This window comes from Halichoerus grypus, chromosome 15 (assembly GCF_964656455.1).
Source record: "Halichoerus grypus chromosome 15, mHalGry1.hap1.1, whole genome shotgun sequence".
NCBI classification, from domain to species: domain Eukaryota; kingdom Metazoa; phylum Chordata; class Mammalia; order Carnivora; family Phocidae; genus Halichoerus; species Halichoerus grypus.
In genome coordinates this window covers 49,039,442-49,063,936 of record NC_135726.1, presented here as the reverse complement: position 1 = coordinate 49,063,936, position 24,495 = coordinate 49,039,442, and the positions used below count along the sequence as shown (strand labels likewise).

Genomic DNA, 24,495 nt, shown 5'->3' with positions numbered 1-24,495 from the left:
CGGTCCTTCGCCCTCTGAGCTTAGCGGCCTCTGGGGGCAGGAGCGCTGGGCGGGGTCACGTGGGCCGGGGGCGGGGTCTCCGCCAGGGCCCCTCCCCTCCCCTCCCCTCCCCTCCCCTCCCCTCCCCTCCCTCCTGACTCCCTTGTCCTCTTCCTCCCTTTTCATTTCTGTCTACATTGCGGTTCCCTGGGAACTGCTGAGGCCCCTCCGTCTTCAGCTGTGGTTTCCCACCATATGCGAGAGCGCGCACACGCCCTTGTTTGGACAAGCACAAGCCTGTGGCGTTGGGGTCCGGTGACCCCCACAGCTGGGGTCAAGGTGCAGGGTCAGCACCCCCACAGCCCTCTCTCCTCCCCGGGTGGCTTTCCCTTCAGAGCAGGAGCCTGGGCGCTGCCTCAGGAATTCTTGTCACAAGGATGTCACCCCCACTGTGCGCTGGAATCACCTGTGGAACTTTATCAAGACTGTGGATGCCCAGGTGACACCCAGAAATGCTGCTTCAGCAGATGCCCAGCCAGGCTGAGACCCCATGATGTGGGGGTGGGGCCACCTCTCCCTCTCCTGAGCCCACAGAGGGTCTGCAGATGCTGTGAAAATGCAGATTCTGACTCAGCAGGTGTGGTGTGGACCCCAGAGTCTGCCTCTAACAAGCTCCCAGGTGATGCTGATCGTCCTGGCCCGGGGAGCACACTCTGAATAGCCAGACTGAGGGGGACCCGGTTCCCTTACAGGATGGCCCTTCTCCCTACTCCTCTGCTGTGTCCTGGCCTTGAGTCTGTGGGCACCACACCCAGAGCCCCAGGGTCCCCAAATCCAGGGGATTATTTCTGTTGTGACAGAGAAGCCCAACTGGGCATCTGTCTCCCCGGTGTTTTCACAGGTCTGGGGAGGTTGGACTGACTCCTGGCAGCGAGGTCCCAGAGATGACTCTGGGGGTGAGAAAAGGGCAGGCCGGGTGATTACTGGTGAGGGACCCACGGCCCATCCCTGGTTGTCCCCAGCCCAGCCTCTGCTTCCAGGGACAGAGACCCAGGACCAGGTGTCTCAGGAGCTCAGTTCCCAGGCGCGATGGGGGTTTCCTGCATGTCCTGGGAAGAGAGGAGGTGGTGGGAGGTCAGGTGGCTGGGGCTCCCTGGTCCTCAAAAGGGTAGGTTTTGAGGAGACCCTCCCTCTCATGTCTGTTGGCTGAACTGTGGCCCAGAGACTGTCCATGTGCCCCTGAGCGTCCTGGGCAGCCTGTGTGCTCTGCCTGGGGGACTTTCCCGTGGTCACCCTGCCTCCCCCATGGGTGGTACGAGGCAATGAGCGAGGGCTGCACAGGGACCCTTGTCAGATCAGGGTGCTCCTAGGGCTCTAGAAGGAGCAGGCAGGACAGAACTGGCACATGGGAGGGATCCAGAAGGGTCTGTTGGAGAAAGGGATGGAAACCAGGCTCCTTCTCCACCTCCTTAGCCAAAGCCAGCTTCAGGGTTTAATGTCCTGTGTTGTCTGCATGTTCCTATGTCGGCCCCTGGAGGCGATGCTGGGTGCTGCGCCAGGGAAGTGTGAGCTGACCAGGCTCCCAAGGATGTGTGTGGGTCGGGAGCCCTGGGCAGAGGTGAGGGACTGGTCAGCCTGGGTCCTGCTCTGCCTGACTGCATCCCAGAGCAGGGTGAGCCCAGGGAGAGGACAGGCAGTATTCAGAAGTTTCCTGATCCTGTGTCAAGAGAATTGTCCACCCAGAGGGATGGTGCTCCCTCAGCAGGAGCTCTCTGTCCTCGAGATTTCAAGGAATGACCTTGTAGGGGTCTTTTGAGACTTTGGGGAAAAGGCACCAGCCTGGGAGGCTGAACACCACAATGCTGTCTCCCCATCACAGCACTGGGGAGATTCCTTCCAAGTCATCTGTGTCCCTGTCTCTGCTCTGCTCTAGGTCTCCCCACTGGAATCAGGAGCTGGGGCGGCTCCACCCGGATAGTCAGCTCAGGGATCCCAGGGCTGCCTCTGTGAAAGGGGAGGAGAACCTCAGTCTCGGGGAAACACAGGCACATCCTGGGTTCTTCTGTCCTGCCTGCTCGGGACATTCCCCTCAGAACTGGGGGGCCCCAGGATTCCTTGGGCTACTGAGAAATTTTCAGGGAGACCTAGCATGTGTCCCCACAGACCAGGGGCCCTCAGGATGAGGACTTGCCTCTGGACGTATTTGGAGGTCAGTGTAGGGCTCTGAACTCCCCTGGTAGTAACTGCACCTGGGGTGGTGATCCAGAATTTGTGGCAGGTCAGATCTCTGAGAGAAGAGGAAGGACACAGGCTGCCCACCCAGGCCCTCTGGGAAGAGAAGTCAGTCACAGACAGAGAGGGGAGGGGGGTGTCCGTGTTCTGGGAATGAATGGGGGTCTGACCTCTAACTGTAGGAGGCCCCTGTCGTCCCTCCTGAATCTAGGAGGGGGAAAGCCCTGACAGCCTTACAGGGACAGCCTCGGGCACGTGCTGGCCCCCTCCCATGCTGATACCAGCGCCCTGGGTCTGCGGGGAAGAGGCTCTGACCCCAGGTGAACGGGAGTGACTTCCATTGTGTGGTTTCCCTCATGCATTTAACGAGTATTTACTGGGCTTCTGTGACGTGTCAGGCCCTGGGCTGGGTCGTGGGACCTCCACAGAGAACAGGACAGATGTGGGCCCTGGACTCGTGGGGTTTCCCTTGGAACAGGGCCACGGGCAGTCAGGAAATCATGGCACTGAGGAGTCAATTAGAATCGGGAGAAGGGCCAGGAAGGGAAAGTGTCTGGTGGGTCTGGAGCATGTGAGGGGGTCTTAGCTGATGGGGGGGTCACATGGAGCACTCCTGGGAAAGTGACCTGGGGCTGAGACCGGAAGTGTGAGTGGACCTTCGCCCCTCTAAGGGCAGAGGGTGTGGAGGGACTAGCTGCCCATAGAGGGACCGGTCTCAGCGGGCAGATGCCTGGCTGGCTAGGGGCGCTGACGGGGTCCAGTGTGGGGAGCCTGGAGAGCCAGGAGGACGGTGACTGGGTGAGGCTGGGGAGGGTCAGACCCTGCTGGGCTGTGGGTGCTGAGGAAGGCGCCCAGGTGTAGAGCAGCTCTGCCGCCCTCTGGTGGACAGTGCAGGAAATGCGGACGAAAAAGTCCCTCTATCCAGTTGTATATTTTTTAAAATTTGTACTTGAAATAATATTTCATATATGGACGTATAATTTTTAACCACTTCATTGAATTATAGTTGACATATAAGTAATTCAACATATTGAAAGTATACAATTTAATAAGTTTTGCCACGGGCATGCAGAGATGTCATTCCTAGGTGAAGATATACGTCCCTTCCTCTCAAAAATCTCGTGTCCGCTTTATTCTCTTCATTCCCTCCCCTCTGACCCTCCTTCCCCATGTTCCCATGAAACCTTATATTTGTTTTGTTGTTATAGATTAGTGTGCATTTTTTAGAATTTTGAGAAGTGGAATCATACAATATAACTTGGGGCTGGGGCTGACTTCTTTACTCAGCGTCATTTTTTTTAATTAACCCATTGCTCCATGTTATTGCAAGTATCCACAGTTTTTCTTCTTTTTTTAAAGATTTTATTTATTTAAGAGACCAAGAGAGATAGTGAAAGAGGGAACACAAGCAGGGGGAGTGGGAAAGGGAGAAGCAGGCTTCCCGCTGAGCGGGGAGCCCGATGCGGGGCTTGATCCCAGGACCCTGGGACAGGGCAGGCGCTTAACAACTGAGCCACCCAGGCGCCCCCAAAGTGTTTTTTTCTTTTTTATCCCTTAGTTTTGTTACATTGGAAGGATGCAGAAAGTTTTTTTTTATTCATTCGCTCACTTATGGACATTTATGTTCTTTCCAACTCTGGGCGATTACAAGTACACCTGCCAGGAACTTTTGGGCAGGAGTCTTAGAAGCGGGCATGTGCTTTCATTTCTCTTGGGTAGAGTTCCACTCAGCAGTGCAGTGAGGGGATCACTAAGGAGGCACACATTTAATTTTTTGAAAAACAGGCTACACTGTTTTCCAAAGTAGTTTTAATTGTACTTTCTCACTAGCGATGTCCGAGAGTCCAGAGTTGCCCCCCATCCTCAACAACACTTAGTTTGCAAAGTCTTTTTAATATTTCAGCCAGTCTACTGTATGTGAAGTGGCATCTCAGTGTGGTGTTTGTTTTGGTTTTGACTATGATAACATTTTTCATTTTCTTTCATCTTTTTTTACTTTGTTAACACTGCATATGAAATCTGTCCTCTTAATAGTGTTCCATTATATGTATGTGCTACATTTTCCTCAACCATTCGTCTTTCAGTGGACATTTAGGTTGTTTCCATATCTCAGCTACTGTGAATAGTGTTGCAATGAACACAGGTGTGCTAATATCTCCTCGAGATCTTGATTTCAGTTCTTCTGGAGAAATGCCTGGAAGTGGGATTGCTGGATCTTAGTGTAGTTGTATGTTTAATTGTTTGGGGAACCTCCATACTGTTTTCAGAGTGGCCGGGCCAGTTTGCATTCTCTGCAATGGGGTGCAAGGGTTCCAATTTCTCAACACCCTCACCAACACTTGTCTTTTTTTTTTTAATTAAAGATTTTTATTTATTTATTTGACAGAGAGATAGAGAGAGCCAGAGAGCACAAGCGGGGGGAATGACAGAGGAAGAAGGAGATGCAGGCTCCCTGGAACCCAGCATGGAGCTCGATCCCAGGATCCTGGGATCATGACCTGAGCTGAAGGTGGATGTTTAACTGACTAAGCCACCCAGGTGCCTGGTCTTTCTTTTCTTTTCTTTTTTTTTATGATAGCCATTCCAACAGGTGTGTGGTAATATCTCACTGTGGTTTTGATTTGCATTTCCCTTTTTTCATATGCCCGATGGCCATAGAAGAAATATCTACCTAAGTTTTTTTTTTTTTTTTTTAAGATTTTCTTTATTTATTTGACAGAGAGAGACACAGTGAGAGAGGGAACACAAGCAGGGGGAGTGGGAGGGGGAGAAGCAGGCTTCCCACTGAGCAGGGAGCCCGAAGAGGGGCTCGATTACAGAATCCCGGGACCATGACCCAAGCCGAAGTCAGATGCCCAACAACTGAGCCACCCAGGCGCCCCTCTACTCAAGTCTTTAGCCCATTTAAAATCAGGTTATTTGTTTGTGTTTTACTATCCGGTTGTAGGAGTTCCTTACATATGTTGGATATTAACCCCTTATCTGATACATGGTTTGAAAATAGTCTCTCCCAGTTGGTAGGTTGCTTTTTCATTCTGTTGATGGTTTCCTTTGCTGTGCAGATGCTTCTCAGTTTGATATAGTCCCACTTGTTTATTTTCGTTTCTGTTGCCTATACTTTTGGTATCATATCATGAAGTCATTGCCAAGTCCAATGTCATCAAGCTTTTCCCCTATGCTTTCTTTTGGGAGTTTTATGGTTTGGGTCTTATATTTAAGTTGTACATCTATTTTGAGTTGATTTGTGTGTATGTGTAAAGTAAGTGTGTAATTTCATTCTTTTGCTATGTGGATATCCAGTTTTCCCAACATCGTTTGTTGAAGAGACTGTCCTTTCCCGCTGTGATTCTTGACACCCTTGTCAAAGATCCGCTGACCCTATATAAATGCACGGATTTAGTTCAGGGCTCTCTGTTCTGTTCCATTGTTCTGTCTTTCTGTCAATACTGTTACCTGACGGGGCGCCTGGGTGGCTCAGTCCTTAAGTGTCTGCCTTCGGCTCAGGTTATGATCCCAGGGTCCTGGGATCGAGCCCCGCATCGGGCTCCCTGCTCTGCGGGAAGCCTGCTTCTCCCTTTCCCACTCCCTCTGCTTGTGTTCCCTCTCTCACTGTGTCTCTCACTGTCAAATAAATGAAGAAAATCTTTAAAAAAAAAAAAATACTCTTACCTGACAGAGAACCGGTTCCGAACTCAGGTTCAGCTGCTCATGCCTCAAAAATCGACACTTGAGAGACAAGTGATGGTTGGTAAGGAAAGGTTGCTTTTTTTTTTTATAATTTTATTTTATTATGTTATGTTAGTCACCATACATTACATCATTAGTTTTTGATGTAGTGTTCCATGATTCATTGTTTGCGTATAACATCCAGTGCTCCATGCAATATGTGCCCTCCTTAATACCCATCACCGGGCTAACACATCCCCCACCTCCCTCCCCTCTAAAACCCTCAGTTTGTTTCTCAGAGTCCATAGTCTCTCATGGTTCGTCTCCCCCTCCTATGTCCCCCCCTTCATTTTTCCCTTCCTACTATCTTTTTCTTCTTCTTCTTTTTTTTAACATATATTATTTGTTTCAGGGGTACAGGTCTGTGATTCATCACTCTTACACAATACACAGCACTCACCATAACACATACCCTCCCCAATGTCCATCACCAAGCCACCCCATCTCTCCCCCGCCCCCCACCATTCCAGCAACCCTGTTTGTTTCCTGAGATTAAGAGTCTCTTATGGTTTTTCTCCCTCTCTGGTTTCATCTTGTTTCATTTTTTCCTCCCTTCCCCTATGATCCTCTGTCTTGTTTCTCAAATTCCTCATATCAGTGAGATCATATGATACTTGTCTTTCTCTGATTGACTTGTATCACTTAGCATAATACCCTCTGGTTCCATCCATGTCATTGCAAGTGGCAAGAGTTCTTTTTTTTTGATGGCTGCATAATATTCCATTGTATATATAAATACCACATCTTCTTTATCCATTCATCTGTTGACAGACATCTTGGTTCTTTCCATAATTTGGCTATTGTGGACATCGCTGCGATAAACATTGGGGTACACATACCCCTTCGGATCACTACATTTGTATCTTTGGGGTAAATACCCAGTAGGGCAATTGCTGGGTTGTAGGGTAGCTCTCTTTTCAACTTTTTGAGAAACCTCCATACTGTTTTCCAGAGTGGTTGCACCAGCTGGCATTCCTACCAACAGTGTAGGAGGGTTCCCCTTTCTCTGCATCCTCGCCAACATCTGTCATTTCCTGACTTGTTAATTTTACCCATTCTGACTGGTGTGAGGTGGTATTTCACTGAGGTTTTGATTTGTATTTCCCTGATGCTGAGTGATGTTGAACACTTTTTCATGTGTCTGTTGGCCATTTGTATGTCTTCTTTGCAGAAATGTCTGTTCATGTCTTCGGCCCATTTTTTTTTTTTAAAGATTTTATTTATTTATTTGACAGAGAGAGACACAGTGAGAGAGGGAACACAACCAGGGGGAGTGGGAGGTGGAGAGGCAGGCTTCCCACCGAGCAGGAAGCCCAATGTGGGGCTCGATCCCAGGACCCTGGGATCATGATCTGAGCCGAAGGCAGACGCTTAACAACTGAGCCACACAGGAGCCCCCTTCGGCCCATTTCTTGATTGGGTTATTTGTTCTTTGGGTGTTGAGTTTGATAAGTTCTTTATAGATTTTGGATACTAGCCCTTTATCTGATGAGTCACTTGCAGATATCTTCTCCCATTCTGTCAGTTGTCTTTTGGTTATGTTGACAGTTTCCTTTGCTGTGCAAAAGCTTTTTATCTTGATGAAGTCCCAATAGTTCATTTTTGCCCTTGCTTCCCTTGCCTTTGATGACGTGTCTAGGAAGAAGTTGCTGCGGCTGAGGTCGAAGAGGTTGCTGCCTGTGTTCTCCTCAAGGATTTTGATGGATTCCCATCTCACATTTAGGTCAGGAAAGGTTGCTTTATTCAGGAAGCCAGCATGCTGGGAAGACGGTGGACTCATGTTTCAAAGACCATGTTTCCTGTCCAGAGGGTTTGGGAGTGGAGGGTGCTTTAAAGGGGAAGGCATGAGAAAAGGGAGGGTGGCTGCATGCAGGAGAAGCAGGTGCCCAGGCGGCTAGTCATATATGGACACAACCCTGAACAGACCTGCGTGCACCCAGGGCAACTATTTTCCAATGTAGGCAGGCCTTATCTCCTGGGAAAGTTTGGTCCTTCACTCCTCGAGGCCAGTGGTCTGGAAATCCCAAAAGTAGGTTAGTTCTGCTACAGATCATGGGACTTAAGTCAGCAAGCAAGGGTGAACCCTTAAACCTGGTGGAGGGCTGTCACAATGCCATACCGCTTTCATTACTGCGGTTTTGCAATGTAGTTTGAAATCAGGAAGAGTGATTCTTGCCCAAGTGATTCCAGCTTTGTTCTGCTTGCGCAAGACTTCTTTGGCTATTGGCATATTTTGTGGTTCCATCCAAATTTTAGAATTGCTTTTTTCTCTTTCTCTGAAAAATGCCATTGGAATTTTGATGGCATTGCATTGCATCTGTAGGTCATGTTGAGTAGTATGTATATTTTAACAGTATTAATTCTTCCAACCCATAGACAGGGGATATCTTTTCATTGATTTGCGTGTGCTTCAGTTTCTTTCATCAATGTCTCATAGTTTTCAGTCTACAGATCTTTCCCCTCCTGGGTTACAATTAGTCCAAATTATTTTATTGTTTCTTTTCTCTCTCTCTCTTTTTTTTTTTCAGAGAAGACTTTGAATTGTTTTACTTAGCTGTAAACAAGCTAGTTGCACCATAATTTTTTTCCATTTGCAGAGCTCTCAATAGGTTCTTAAACAGCAGGAAAACATTTGCTGTTCAGTTTCATTGAGAATCTTCCACAGGAAGCTTCCCAACAGAGTGAGAGTATCACAATGTTTCGGTCCCACTCTAAGTATACTATTTTAAAGTACACTTGAAATTTTAAAAACATTTTTTGAAGATTTTATTTATTTGACAGAGACACAGCAAGAGAGGGAACACAAGCAGGGGGAGTGGGAGAGGGAGAAGCAGGCTTCCCGCAGAGCGGGGAGGCCGATGCGGGGCTCAATCCCAGGACCCTGGGATCATGACCTGAGCCCAAGGCAGACACTTAACGACTGAGCCACCCAGGCGCGCCAACACTTCAAATTTTAAATGTGTACAAATTCAGAGGTGTAGGAAACTCTAATAGATACAGAGTTTAGGAAGGTGAAGGCTGTGAATGTCCCTTTTCATTCAATGCATCCTTTATTTTGCATTCTTCACACATAAGCAGCCATTCCTGCTATTTCCTGGGCCAAAAAAGAGCAGATCTTCCAAGGAATGGAATTTACTCTGGCATTCTCCTAGGTATGGCATTTGCAAAGCCGAACGCCAAGACACCAGCAAGTGCATCTTTGGGCAGTACTCCAAAACTACAGGCTCTGCTTTCTTGGTGGCAAATGGGGACCTGGGTCTTGCTTCCCATTAGACACTGAAGCCATCGTGCTTTATCTTTGCTTCTCTTCTGGTTGAGTGGACTCTGCTTATTCCTTGACCCATAGTCTGTGGGGGCTGGGGGTTGCCTCCCAAGCAGCATTTTGGTGCCCACAGAGCAGAGCTCCCTTGCCTCTGACCCTACAGACTGGACTACTCCCTGCCTCCCCGGTGCCTGCTTCCACCCCTCAAGGCCCCGCCAGGGCAAAGCATTTCATTCTTTCTGATGCCATGGGAAATGGGAACCTTTTATTTGTTTTCCAGGTAGTTTGCCATAGGTTCTTTGTTAGGGGATAGAAATGCACTGATTTCTGGAGATTGATTTTGCATCCTCCAGCTTCCATTTTTTTTTTTTTAAGATTTTATTTATTTATTTGACAGAGAGAGAGAGAGAACACAAGCAGGGGGAACAGTAGAGGGAGAGGGAGAGCAGGCTCCCCGCCAAGTAGGGAGCCCAATGCGGGGCTTGATCCCAGGACCCGGGATCATGACCTGAGCCGAAGGCAGACAGATGCTTAACCGACTGAGCCACCCGGGTGCCCCGCATCCTCCAGCTTCATTAAATTTATTAGTTCTGACAGTTTTTCATGGAGACTTTGGAGTTTCTTTATATAAGATCATGTCATTTACAAACAAGGAGAATTTTACTTCTTTTCTGGCATGAATGCCTTTTATTTCTTTTTCTTGTGTAATTGCTCTAAGACTCTCAGTACTATGCTGAATAGAAGTGGTGAGGATGCGCACCCTTGTCATGTTTCTGATTCTAATAGAGAAGCTTTCAGCCTTTCACCACTGAGTATGACGTTAGCTGTGGGCTTGCCATAGACAGCTTTCCTTTTGCTGAGGACCAGCATGGTAGATAGTTTTCTAATCTTGTAATTTCTGTATACAAATTTGTCTTTGCACAAAAAAATGCCCACTGATTAGAAAGGAGAGCACTCCTGCATGTTGGTGGGAATGTAAACCGGGGCAGCCACTCTGGAACACGGTAGAAAGGTTCCCCAAAAAGTTAAGAATAGGGGCACCTGGGTGGCTCAGTCGTTAAGCGTCTGCCTTCGGCTCAGGTCGTGATCCCAGGGTCCTGGGATCGAGCCCCGCATCGGGCTCCCTGCTCCGCGGGAAGCCTGCTTCTCCCTTTCCCACTCCCCCTGCTTGTGTTCCTTCTCTCGCTGTGTCTCTCTCTGTCAAATAAATAAATAAAATCTTTAAAAAAAAAAAAAGTTAAGAATAAAACTACCCAATGATCCAGGAAGTGCTCTCCTAGGTATTTACCCAAAGGATACAAAAATCCTAATACAAAGGGATACACAAACCCCGATGTTTATAGCAACATTATTTACAATAGCCAAACTATGGAAACAGCTCAAATGTCCATCAGTTGATAAATGGATAAAGATGATGTGGTGTATACATACAATGGAATATTTCTCAGCCACAAAAAAAGAATGAAACCTTTTCATTTGCAACAATGTGGGTGGAGCTAGAGTGTGTTATGCTAAGTGAACTACATCAGTCAGGGAAAAAGAAATACCATATGATTTCAGGCATGTGGAATTTAAGAAACAAACCAAATTAGAATAGGGGGAAAAGAGAGAGAAAGAGAGGCAAACCAAGAAACAGACTCAACTATGAGAACAAGCTGATGGTTGCCAGAGGGGAGGTGAGTGGGGGAATGAGTGAAATAGGAGATGGGGATTAAGGAGGGCACTGGTTGTGATGAGCCCCAGGTGTTGTATGGAAGTGTTGAAGCAGTATATTGTACACCTAAAACTAATACTACACTGCATGTTAACTAACTGGAATTTATTTTATTTTTTAAATTATAAAGACTTTTTTGTTTTGTTTTGTTGCGAGAGAGCGAGGGGGGAGGGGCAGAGGGAGAGGATCTCCAGCAGACTCCCCACTGAGCACAGAGCCCTACACGGGACTTGATCCCACGACCCTGAGATCAGGACCCAACCGCCTGAGCCACCCAGGCACCCCAACTAACTGGAATGTAAATAAAAACCTAAAAAAATGCCCGCTGATCAATTTTTATGTCATGAAAATAGTTATATTGGCATAAGGTCTAGACAAGTAGTTAGGATGTCCCTCCTAATATGATGCAATATGAAACCCAGGAAGCATTCTTGCCAAAAAAATATAACCTGAATCTATTTCAGCTTTGAGATTCATTTTCCAATTTATAGGAAATACAGGGTTTAGAGAAGCAAATGAAATGACACCATAAGGAAACAAAGTCAGAATGTGGGCATTCTACAAGACAAAATGTCTGGTCTGGTCTTTTCAAAGAGTCTATATCATGAAAAAAGTTGAGGGGGTAGGAGGACTGTTACAGAATGAAGTGTTTTGCTTACTGAATTTTCAAAAATTGAACACACCCATGTATCTAGCAGCTAGATCAGGAAACAGAACATTATGGTACTCTAGAAATTCTTACCCTCTTCCATTTATAAATTTTTTTAAAAAAATTAATTAATTTATTTGAGGAGGAGGAGGAGCAGGGGGAAAGGGACAGAAATCCTCAAGCCGACTGCGCACTGAGCACGGAGCCCGACACGGGGATCAATCCCAGGACCCTGAGATCATGACCTGAGCCAAAATCAAGGGCCAGCCGCTTAAATGACCAAGCCACACAGATGCCCCGCCCATTTATAAATTTCTAATATTGAACCTTTGCTTTCCTGGGACAATTGGAATTGAGTCACGGTGTACTATCTTATTGTATATACTGTTGGAATTGGTTTGAGAATATCGTGATTAACATTTTTGTCTCTCTGTTCATGAGTATGATTGGCCTGATATTTTCCTCTTTTTGTACTTTTGTGGTTGTTTCTATTTCAGTTTAAAGGTTATACTAACCCCAGAGTCAGTTGGGGGCATAGTCTCTCGCTGTTCCGTGGATGAATTTGTATAATTTTGAGATGATCTGTGTTGAAAGTTCTGTGGAACTCACTGATAAAACTTCTGAGCTGGAAATTTTTTTCTCTTTCCTTGAAATCTTTTCATATGAAAAATTTTAAATGTATACAAAGAGAGTTTGTATACAAACATGGACAAGCGGATTCTAGTTCGTTATACTAGAGAGAATGGTCCTGTGAACCCTCAAGTACCCATCTCCAGCTCAAAGTATCAACTCATGATGAACCTTGTTGTATCTGTCTCCCTTCTACTCCTCCACCGACCGGATTAAATATTAGAAATCATATACTATTGTTTCTAAACACTTTTGTGTATGCTTCTAAAACATAAGGCCCCACCCCCCAATAAAAAAAAAAGTCAAACTTAGAGAAAAGTTGCAAGACTATTAGAGGGAACTCCCATATACCTTTCATGCTTATTTACCAATGTCACATTTGTATTCTAGCTGCATAGATGTAGATCTATGCATGTGCATGCACACAAATCTTTTCATTATATATATATATGTATATATATATATATGATTTTTTGATGTATCACTTGGAAGTTATAGGTATCCTAATACTTCACCCTAACTACTTCAGCCCGTATCTCACCACAACCGAGATTTTCTCCTATATACCCACAGTACGATGATCAAGCTCCCCCAATTTGATATTCATACAACAATATAATCTAATATGCAGTCTGTATTAGATTCCTATTACTGCTGTAACAAATTACCACAAAGACGGTGGCTTAAAAGCAGCAGACATTTATTCCCTTACATTTCTGGAGGTCAGAAGTCCAACATGGGTTTTACTGGGCTAAAATAAAGATATCGGCGGGGCCACATTCCTTTCTGGAGGTTCTGGGGGTGGATCAATTTTCTTGCCTTCTCCAGTTTCTGGAGTCTGCCAGTACTCCTTGACTTGTGGTCTCTTGGTGCCCAGCGGGGAGTCTGCTTGAGGATTCTCTCCCTCCTTCTCCCTCTCCCTCTGCTCCTCCCCCTGCTCATGAGCACACTCTGTTTCTCTCTCTCAAATAATAAATAAATCTTAAAAAAAAAAAAAAGAAAGGATCTAATATTGGTGTCAGTGGATACCAGAAGTAGGAAAAAAATATGGACTGAAAAAAGTGTCTGAAGAAATAATGGTCCAAGAAGCTGAGTGAACGTCGAACACGATAAGCACGCACACTAAGGCACATGGCAAACTTGTGAAAACTAAAGACAAGAGGAAAAAAATCTTTAAAAAGAGCCAGAGAGGGGCGCCTGGATGGCTCAGTCGTTAAGCGTCTGCCTTCGGCTCAGGTCATGATCCCAGGGTCCTGGGATCGAGCCCTGTGTTGGGCTCCCTGCTCAGCAGGGAGGCTGCTTCTCCCTCTGCCTTTCCCCCTGGCTTTTGCTCTCTCACTCTGTCTCATTCACTCTGTCTCTCTCAAGTAAATAAATAAAATCTTTAAAAATCAATAAATAAAAAGAGCCAGAGAAACAACCCATTGCTTATTAAGGAACACTGATTTAAGTAAGTGACGGTAGGTTTTGTATCTGACAGCATGGAGGCCAGAAGGAAGAGGCAGGTTTTTCAAATCGACTACAAATCCTGTATCTGGCAAAATGATCCTCAGGAGGAAAGGGGAAAGAAGGAAATTTTCTGACGAAGGAAGAATATGAAAATTTGTTGCCAGCTGACCTACTATTAAAGAATAGCCAAGGGAAAAGATGCCCAGTTCATCCTTCTCTGTGGTTTATGTTTGCTGCCCACAGCAACTCCTTCCTAGCTCATCTTCACGTGGTCATCAGAGGCCCCATGTTCTGTGCTCCCGACACCCAAACCACATTTATAAACACTGGGAGTGTCTATAGCTTTGGTCCCTGAGCAGTGTGAGGACTGCTGAGTTCTCTCATGGTTTGGCCACAGCTCTGGTGTTCTAGTTAGCGTGGTCCCACCATGTCCACACCACTCACCCCTTCCTCTATCCTGGGGGACAAGAGATGGGGGCTTGGTCAACTCAGAGGTAACATTTCCCTATGTGACCCAGGAGAGAAGAGACCCAGAGTTTCAGGTGAATTTCTTTTCTCTTTTTTTTACATTTATTATTATTATTATTATTATTTTAATTTTATTATGTTATGTTAGTCACCATACAATACATCATTAGTTTTTGATGTAGTGATCCACGATCCATTGTTTTCGTATAACACCCAGTGCTCCATGCAGTACGTGCCCTCCTTAATACCCATCACCGGGCTAACCAATCCCCCCTCCCCCCTCCCCTCTAAAACCCTGTTTGTTTCTCAGGTCCATAGTCTCTCATGGTTCATCTCTCCCTCCAATTCCCCCCGCCCATTTTTCCCTTCCTTCTCTTAATATCCTCCATGTTATTCTTTATGTTCCACAAATAAGTGAAACCATATGATAATTGACTTTCTCTGCTTGACTTATTTCACTTAGCATAATCTCCTCCAGTCCCATCCATGTTGATGTAAAAGTTGGGTATTCATCTTTTCTGATGGCTGAGTAATATTCCATTGTATATACGGACCACATCTTCTTTATCCATTCATCCGTTGAAGGGCATCTCGGCTCTTTCCACAGTTTGGCTATTGCAGACATTGCTGCTATGAACATTGGGGTGCATATGGCCCTTCTTTTCACTACATCTGTGTCTTTGGGGTAAATACCCAGCAGTGCAATTGCTGGGTCATAGGGTAGCTCTATTTTTACATTTTTGAGGAACCTCCACACTGTTTTCCAAAGTGGCTGTACCAACTTGCATTCCCACCAACAGTGTAAGAGGGTTCCCCTTTCTCCACAACCTCTCCAACATTTGTTGTTTCTTTCCCTGTCCATTTTTGCCATTCTCACTGGTGTAAGGTGGTATCTCAGTGTGGTTTTGATTTGGATTTCCCTGATGGCTAATGATGATGAACATTTTTTCATGTGTCTGTTAGCCATTTGTATGTCTTCTTTGGAGAAGTGTCTGTTCATCTCTTCTGCCCACTTTTTGACTTGATTATTTGTTTTTTGGGTGTTGAGTTTGAGAAGTTCTTTATAGATTTTGGATACCAGCCCTTTATGTGTAGTGTCATTTGCAAATATCTTCTCCCATTCTGTGGGTTGCCTCTTTGTTTTGTTGACTGTTTCCTTTGCTGTGCAGAAGCTTTTTATCTTGATGAAGTCCCAAAAGTTCATTTTCGCTTTTGTTTCACTAGCTTTTGGAGATGTATCTTGAAAGAAGTTGCTGTGGCCGATGTCAAAGAGGTTACTGCCTATGTTCTCCTCTAGGATTTGGATGGATTCCTGTCTCACATTGAGGTCTTTCATCCACTTTGAGTTTATCTTTGTGAATGGTGTTAGAGAATGGTCCAGTTTCATTCTTCTGCATGTGGCTGTCCAATTTTCCCAGCACCATTTATTGAAGAGACTGTCTTTTTTCCATTGCATGTTTTTTCCTGCTTTGTCAAAGATTATTTGACCATAGAGTTGAGGGTCCATATCTGGGTTCTCTATTCTGTTCCATTGATCTGTATGTCTGTTTTTATGCCAGTACCATGCTGTCTTGGTGATCACTGCTTTGTAATATAGCTTGAAATCGGGCAACGTGATGCCCCCAGCTTTGTTTTTCTTTTTCAACATCTCCTTGGCGATTCGGGGTCTTTTCTGATTCCATACAAATTTTAGGATTGTTTGTTCCAGCACTTTGAAAAATGTCATTGGAATTTTGATCGGGATGGCATTGAAGGTATAGATTGCTCTGGGTAGCATAGACATTTTAACAATGTTTATTCTTCCGATCCATGAGCATGCAATATTTTTCCATCTTTTTGTGTCTTCTTCAATTTCTTTCATGAGTGTTTTGTAGTTCCTAGAGTATAGATCCTTTACCTCTTTGGTTAGGTTTATTCCGAGGTATCTTATGGTTTTTGGTGCTATTGTAAATGGAATCGTTTCTTTAATTTCTCTTTCAACAGTTGCGTTGTTAGTGTATAAGAAAGCAACTGATTTCTGTGTATTGATTATCTATCCTGCCACACTACTGAATTGCTGGATGAGTTCTAGTAATTTGGCGGTGGGGTCTTTTGGGTTTTCCACATAAAGTATCATGTTGTCTGCAAAAAGAGAGAGTTTGACTTCTTCTTTGCCAATTGGAATACCTTTTATTTCTTTTTGTTGTCTGATTGCTGTTGCTAGGACTTCTAGTACTATGTTGAACAACAGTGGTGAGAGTGGGCACCCTTGACGTGTTCCTGATCTTAAGGGAAAGGCTCTCAGCTTTTCCCCATGGAGGATGATATTCGCTGTGGGTTTTTCATAGATGGATTTTATGAGCTTGAGGAATGTTCCCTCTATCCCTATACTCTGGAGAGTTTTAATCAGGAAAGGATGTTGTATTTTGTCAAATGCTTTTTCTGCATCAATTGAGAGGACCATATGGTTCTTCTCCCTCCTCTTATTAATGTGTTCTATCACATCGATTGATTTGCGAATGTTGAACCACCCCTGCATCCCCGGGATAAATCCCACTTGGTCGTGGTGGGTGATCCTTTTAATGTATTGTTGGATCCTATTAGCTAGGATTTTGTTGAGGATTTTGGAATCCATATTCATCAGGGATATCGGTCTGAAATTCTCCTTTTTGATGGGGTCTTTGCCTGGTTTGGGGATTAAGGTAATGCTGGCCTCATAGAATGAGTTTGGAAGTTTTCCTTCTGTTTCTATTTTTTGAAACAGCTTCAGTAGAATAGGTATTATTTCTTCTTTGAATGTTTGGTAGAATTCCCCAGGGAATCCATCAGGCCCTGGACTCTTGTTTTTGGGGAGGTTTTTGATCACTGCTTCAATCTCATTACTGGTTATTGGCCTATTCAGGTTGTCAATTTCTTCCTGTTTCAGTCTTGGCAGCTCATAGGTTTCCAGGAAGGCCTCCATTTCATCCAGATTGCTCAGTTTATTGGCATATAGTTGTTGATAATAATTTCTAATAATTGTTTCTATTTCCTTGGTGCTGGTCGTGATCTCTCCCCTTTCATTCATAATTTTATTAATTTGGGTCCTTTCTCTCTTCTTTTGGGTAAGTCTGGCCAGTGGGTTATCAATCTTATTAATTCTTTCAAAGAACCAACTTCTAGTTTCATTGATCTGATCTACTGTGTTTCTGGTTTCTAATTCATTGATTTCTGCTCTAATTTTAATTATTTCTCTTCTAATGCATGGCTTAGGCGTCATTTGTTGCTTTTTCTCTAGTTCTTTAAGGTGTAGAGTTAGTTGGTGAATTCGGGATTTTTAGACCCTTTAAGAATGATATAGTGTCCTTCTGTGTCTCTTATTACAGACTTTAGTTTAAAATCTAATTTGTCTGATATAAGAATTGTTACCCCAGCTTTCTTTTGAGGTCCGCTGGCATCCCTTCACTTTCAGTCTGGATGTATCTTTAGGTTCAAAACGAGTCTCTTGTAGACAGCATATGGATGGGTCCTGTCTTTTTATCCAATCTGCAACCCTGTGCCGTTTTATGGGAGCGTTTAGGTCATTCACATTGAGAGTGATTATTGAAAGATATGAATTAATTGTCAGCATGTTGCCTGTGAAGACGTTGTTTTTATAGATTGTCCCTGTAAATTTCTGTTGTAGATCACTCTTGGGGTCTTTCTCCTTTTATAGAACCCCCCCTTAATATTTCTTGCGGGGCCGGCTTAGTGGTCACATATTCTTTCAGCTTCTGCCGGTCGTGGAAGCTCTGCATCTGTCCATCCATTCTAAATGAAAGCCTTGCCAGATAAAGTATTCTTGGCTACATGTTCTTCTCATTTAGTACCCTGAATATGTCTTGCCAGGCCTTTCTGGCTTGCCAGGTCTCTGTGGATAGGTCTGACGTTATTCTGATGTTCCTCCCTCTGTACGTAAGGAATCTCTTCCCCCTAACTGCCCTTAAGATGGTTTCCTTGGTTCTAAGATTTGCAAGTTTTACTATTACATGTGGGGGTGTTGGCCTGTTTTCCTTGATCTTGGGAGGGGTCCTCTCTGCTCTAGGACTCGAATGTTTGTTTCATTCCCCAGATTAGGGAAGTTCTCAGCTACGATTTGCTCAAATACATCTTCTAGCCCTCTCTCTCTCTCTCCACTCCCTCTGGGATTCCAATGATTCTGACATTGGAACGCCTCATGGTGTCACTTACTTCTCTGATTCTATTTTCATGGATTCTGAGTTGTTTTTCCCTGGCCTCCTCTTTTCCCTTTTGGTCTATTATACTGTCTTCCAGATCGCTTATTCTCTCTTCTGTCTCAGTTACCCTAGCTGTTAGATTATCTAGATTGGATTGGATCTCATTGATAGCATTTTTAAGTTCTGCCAATTCCCCTTGTATTTCTGCCCTCAGAGACTCTATGTTGCCATTAATTGATTTCTCCATTCTAGCCATTGTCTCCACAATTGCTAGCCTGAATTCCATCTCCGACATCTTGGTTATATCTGCATCCATTTGTAAATCTGCAGCATAAGTCATAATCTCTGAGTCTTTTCTGTTTTGGGGGCTCCTCCTCCTAGTCATTCTGTTGATGGGTGTTTGAGGGAATGTATAGAGTCGAAATTATTGACCAGAACCCAAGCAAGATGCACCTGTTTTCTTGGGACCTTAGGGTTGCTGGCCTCTTGTTTTCCCAGGCTGTCTTCTGGGGGAGGGGCCTGCCGCGCTGTTACTCAGGCAACCCTGTTTGGGCGGAGTTGCCCTGCGCCCCTGTGGCGGGGGATGGGCTCAGTGGGAATCAGTCTTTGGGGCTTTTGTTCTCTGGTGCCTTTCCCTGGCGGCTTTCCGCGTCTCTTCCGCGAGTCAGAGCAGAAGAGACCGTTTCCAACCCTCTGCCTCAGAGCAGAAAGACCTCAGTCTGTGCTTCAGTGAGCTCTCCAGGCCACACCGTCTCCGTTTCTGTCCGTGCTGCTATAAACTGCAGCGTCCTGGGTTGTGCGCCCCTCCGCAGCGCTCCCAGTCCTGTCTCCAGGTCAGGGCGCGTCTCTGCCCTTTGTGCTTCTAAAACCACCAGCCGCTCCCAGTTCGCACGCGCACGACCCTGCCGCTCGGGGTTTCCACCCCGGAGGTTGCAGTTCACCGGCGGGACCCCGGCGCACCGGGTTTCCGTCTCAGAGGCTGCAGTTCGCGTGCGCGCGACCGTCGCTCCGGTTTCTGTCCCGGGGTGCTGCGGTTCAAGTGCACGCGACCCCACCGGTCTGGTCCTCGACCCCGGGGGCTGCCCTGACGTCCTTTCCCGAAGCTACCGGTCTGCGAGTCTGTGCCCCGTCCGCAGCGCGCGAGGCTGTCGCTCACCGGCGGTGTAGGATCCCCACGGCCAGGCTCCCTCCCGCTGCCGTTTATCCTACGATATCTGCCCGCAGGGTCACGGCTCTTTGCTTCGTACCTCAAAACCAACTGCCTGCGATATTCTGTTTGTAGAGATCCAGATCTTCTTACATCTCAGGCTGGTTTCGTGGGTGCTCAGAGTGGTCTGGTAGATATCCAGCTCAATTCCGGGGACCAGTTAAAATAGGGTCCCCTACTCCTCCGCCATCTTCCCCCCCTCCCTATTATTATTATTTTTTAAGTAAACTCTACGCCACACATGGGGCTCAAATTCATGACCCCAAGATCAAGAGTTGCATGCTCGGGGTGCCTGGGTGGCTCAGTTGGTTAAGCGTCTTGACTTCAGCTCAGGACATGGTCCTGGGGTCCATGGATGGAGCCCTACGTCCAGCTTCCTGCTCAGTGGGGAGTCTGCTTTTCCCTCTCCCTTTGCCCCTCTCCCCTGCTCGTGATCTCTCTCTCTCTCTCTCAAGTAAATAAATAAAACCTTAAAAAACAAACAAAAAAAGAGTTGCATGCTCTACTGACTGAGGCAGCCAGGTGCCCCTGGGGAAATTTCTGCTAAGAGAAATTACCATTCACCAAAAAAAGGGCCAAGGAGGGGATGAATCCTCTTTATTCAGATCCTCTCAGATCATCCCCGGTGGGTCAGGGGTCAGGACACTTTTCCCGGGAACCCCCACTTCCTGGGAAATGGGGGCCTTTGTCCTGGGTTCAGGGCAGCCTGTAGGGGTCTCCAGAAATCAGGAGGGACCTGACCCTGGGTCCATGTCCCTGAATATCTTCAGGGCTTAGAGCCGGTTCTCTGGCTCAGGCTGCAGCTCCTGACTCCACCTAGAGTCTGGGGTCTCAGGAGGGCCCTGGAAGGAGCAGTTCCCAGGGGAAACTAAGAAGCCATTTCTGCTTTGTGGTTGATCTGGCAGTAAATGTTTGTGTCGGGGTGTCGTAATTCCTGTAAAAGAAGAAGAGGCCTCTGAGCCCCTGTCACCTTCTTAGAACATATCTGGGTGACTTTCAGGTTCTAGGCCCAGCTGGGCTGCTCTCTGGGAGCCTCGCTGTGTGGCAGGTGTCTGCCCGGGGCCCCTCCTTCCTCCCACAATGCCCTGTCCCCCTTGCTGTCTTGCTTCCTGAACCTGAAAACACAGCCAGGGGCAGGATGGGCGCAGATCTTCGGCCCCCTTGGGCTTCGGGGACCAGAGCAGTCATTGCCCACACTCACCTGGTAGATGGGAACGGCTGTGGTGGGGCTGGGCAGGGAGTCCTAAACAGGAGAGAATGGGTGTTGGTAGTCAGAGAGGGAGGGTCATTTCTCTACGGGAGTGACCGGTTCTGCCTCTTGAAATGCCTTCTCCAAGCCTGCTGACCCATACTCCAGTCCCTGAGCACTGCCCACTGCACCCCCTGCCCCATTCCTGTTAGCCCAGGACCCCTGGCTGGTGCTCCCAGTGCCCACCCTGCCCCTGGCTGGACTCCAGGGTTCTCCTTTGGCCAGCTCAGGGGAGCAGGGACAACTCAGGACATGCTGGGGGGTGGTCCTGCCCCTGAAGAGGGTCCACTCCTGGCCAGAACAGGGCTTGCCTTGTCCTGGCTACTCTGGGGGAAGTAAGGTCTGCTCTGTGCTGCTGAATTGGCTGGTTGCCCACCGTGAGTCTGCACAGCCTGGACCCCGATGGACAGAGTGGTGGAGGGGGCGGGCTTACCGGGGATGCGGAGCGGCTGGCTGGACCATGGCCTGGGGACAGAGACAGGAGTTAGCACCAGGGCTGTTCAGAAGCTTGGGGCCACCCTCCAGGAGGGGACAGGGCCTCAGCTCTCAGAGAATAGGGAAGCAGGAGCACCTCCCAGGGAAAGACCCACTGGCATTTTAGGGCCCAGTGAGGGTAAGGTGCTGACCTATGATCTAGATTCTACAAGTCAGGGACTATGGCCAGCTGAGGTCCCCTGAGCTGAAGCCACAGAGAAAGGCTCAGAGGCCCTGGGGAGTGACTGGCAGGAGTGGACACTGGGGCAGGACTACGGGGCTCCAGGTCCCACCCATGCTGAAGCTATACTCACGGGGGGTGGATGCTGGGCGACAGAGCTCTCTGAGATCACACCAGCCACTGGCCCTAGGAAAGATCAGGCTTACATGTGAGGGGTGCAGGGAGACGTCACAGCTTTGGTGTGAGAGCAGGGGAAAAGCAGGATCCTCATTCCAGGCAGGGGTTAGAGACCCCCTCTCTCCACCAGTGCTGTTCAGCAGAGGACAGGCCCAGGAGAGGGGATTAGGAAAGGTCTTTGGAGCACTTCTGTCCTGGGCTCACAAGGGAAGACCCACAAGCTGATGGACTTCTAGGAGAAAGTGTCCTGAAAAGGGATCAAGGACCCAGGAAAGGAATCAAACTTGAGGGTTTGTCTGAGTGGAAGGGTCAAGCCTGCAGCTATGTGTGCAGGATAGATGGGGAGCCTCGAGTATGCTGGATCCCTGAATGTGGTGCCCCTGCTGTGGCCAGACCCTCGTCCCCTCAGGCCAGGAGATGCTGAAATGTGACAGCAGCCCGTCCTCTATCTCCATCTGCCTGCACAAGAGGCATAAAGGACATCCCAGGACGTCCACCTGACCGAACCCAGGTTTTCTGCTCTCACACAACAGGGACTGTGGTTCACGCATCTGCCATTTGGAGGATGATCCCACCTGGCCTGTCAGGATCTTCCACTCTCCTTTCTGTGACCCTGACCAGGACCAGCCTCAGTTCCTGAGGCTGCAACTCCCCCTCACAGGGCGTGTGGACTTAAATAAACCATGGGAGGTGCTGTTTACTGAGTACTTAGTCCTCTGAGCACAGCTGTAGGTTTGCCACATGAATGCAGACAACCCTGAGGGGCTGTTCCCTAGTTGTCCCTAATTTAAAACCGAGGAAGCTTGGAAAGAAGACCCTGGTCAGCAGCTGGTGAGGAAGGAGCCAGATGGAATAAGAGGGAAAATCCAGGGGGCAGTTGGGAGGCCTGGAAGAGCCAGCCCAGAATCCTAGGTCAGGATGGGGTCCCCTGTTGGCCAGGGGTCAGCTGGGGGACAGGATCAGCTTCTGGGAAATGCCATCGTACCTTCCAGTCCTTGTGTGGAACAGGAGACAACCCAGGGCGGCCGCCAGTGCCAGTCCGACCAGGACCCCGACTGCAATGCCAATGATGAACCCCACGGGGAGGACTGTGGTGCTTCTTTCATCTGAAATAAGAACAAAAAGGGAGGGGAATGAGTCTCAAGTCAAATCTGGGGAAGCCAGGAGGGGCCGTGGGGGAAGGGCCTGGTTAGGGAGGAAGGAAAGGCCAGTGAGGTCTGGGTGGTGTGTGTTTTCTCACCACAATGTCCCCACCCCCTTGACCGCTGCATCATTTCTGTTCTTCACGGTGAAACCCTGGACTTGCTTCATTCTTCACATTGTCCCCTCACTCCGGGGCCAGTGCCAGGGTTCTGTTCATTTTCCTCTCACATTATGCCTCTTCCCCTGGGTCTTCCTTTCCATTTCTATCAATGCTCTTAGAGGGAGGCCCTTACCTGTTCACTCAACACTAATTAAAGAGAATAGCATTAGCTGACTGCTTTTGAGGTCGGCCCTGTGCCAGGCACGTGGGAAATACTTTATGTTTATCTCATCTGCTGCTTCCCTGTCAATGAGGGGGCCAGGTGTCATCCCCACTGTGCAAAATGAGCATCTGAGTGTGTAAAGGGCTTCAGTAAATCAGTGCAGGTCACCGGGCTGGAACGTAATCAGACAACACTTAATCCCAAATCCCCGAGACATAGCTAGTAACAAAAACATTAGTATCAAAAGGACAATAGCTGCTAAATTTGATTGAGCCTGAATCTGTGTATGATGCCGTCTCAGGATTTCATCTCATGAACTCATATTAACAACCCTCATAACAGCCCTAAGATCCAGCTGTTCTTTCCAGTTTTACAGATGAGGAGACTGAGGCTCAGGAGGTAGAGCATCTTGCCCGAGTTCCAATAGCTGGTACATATCAGAACCAAGATGCTAACAAGATTAGTCTAATTCCAGGGATTATATCCACATTGCCCTAGAGGCTCTGAAGGTGAAGGTGGCTCCTACCTCCTCCAGGCCTGATTCCATTGCACACCCCCTGCCAGTAAAATATACAGGGAAGAGAGAGAGGTCGAGGGTCACTCACAGTTCACATCCAGCCTGATGGGGTCACTTTTGCCAGAACTAACTGGGTTGGAGACCTCACACTGAAAATTCCCAGCATTCTCTCTCCTGACAGGGCATACGGTGAGGGTGCTGTTGTCCTGGGACAGCTTCATTCTCTCTGTGAGCTTTAGACTCTGGCCATTGAAGAACCAGTGGATGGAGACCTCAGTGTTATTTGTGGAGCAGGTCAGGACCACAGAGTCCTTATTTCCTGTGACTGTGGTGTTGTTGGCATGGAGAGAGGGTCGGGCCACTGGCTCTGTGAGGAAACAGGTGATGGAATGAGAATGGGCCTGGGGCCTTGGGTCACACTCCCTCCTCTGAGATGCCAGCCACTCCGAGGGCCCCAGCGAGCTCTGTAAAGGTGCCCCAGAGGATGGCCCTGCTGCCTGCAGAAGGATGAGTGTCTTTGTTCAGGTGACGATCTGTAAGGAGAGGGCTGTACCTCCCCCTCTGACCCTCAAGCTCCCTTCTGGCCCTCAGTCCTGTGTCTGCTCTGCCCGGACATCTGTGTAGCATTAGCACCAGGAACCTCTTCCAAGGCCGCATGTCCAGCATCCTCATCATCAGGTGGAATTTTTTATTCCCATGGACTTCTGTGTGACTGTTTTCTTGAACTTTTGTGACTTTAAAACATCATGCCTCATTCCTTATATACCTTTCCATGTATATTGGGGGCGGAGGACTCGCAGCCCTTCTATCTCTGTGTCCAAAGCAGCTTCATGTAAAGTAGGGAAGGCATTTACATAGTTACAATTTACTAGGGAATAAAAGCCACCAGCACCGTCTTCACACCTTAGGAATCAGGAGTTTTTAATGTACAGGACTTCTC

General features: G+C 47.4%; 1 protein-coding gene across 9 annotated transcripts in view; it reads right to left on the bottom strand.

Annotated features, from left to right (window-relative positions):
- Positions 1-6,378: 6,378 nt before the first annotated feature.
- Positions 6,379-24,495, bottom strand: part of LOC118542827 (cell adhesion molecule CEACAM1-like) — a 47,514-nt gene continuing 29,397 nt past the window's right edge. For 2 of the 9 annotated variants that reach the window (XM_078063158.1, XM_078063166.1), the window contains 6 exons: positions 23,644-23,922; positions 22,558-22,678; positions 21,529-21,581; positions 21,174-21,205; positions 20,693-20,734; positions 20,061-20,425 (listed from right to left, as the gene is read on the bottom strand). In XM_078063158.1, coding sequence (XP_077919284.1) covers positions 20,360-20,425; positions 20,693-20,734; positions 21,174-21,205; positions 21,529-21,581; positions 22,558-22,678; positions 23,644-23,922 — 593 coding nt within the window. In that variant the 3' untranslated portion in view covers positions 20,061-20,359. The other 7 variants (XM_078063157.1, XM_078063164.1, XM_078063160.1 and 4 more) reach the window with 6 other exon arrangements.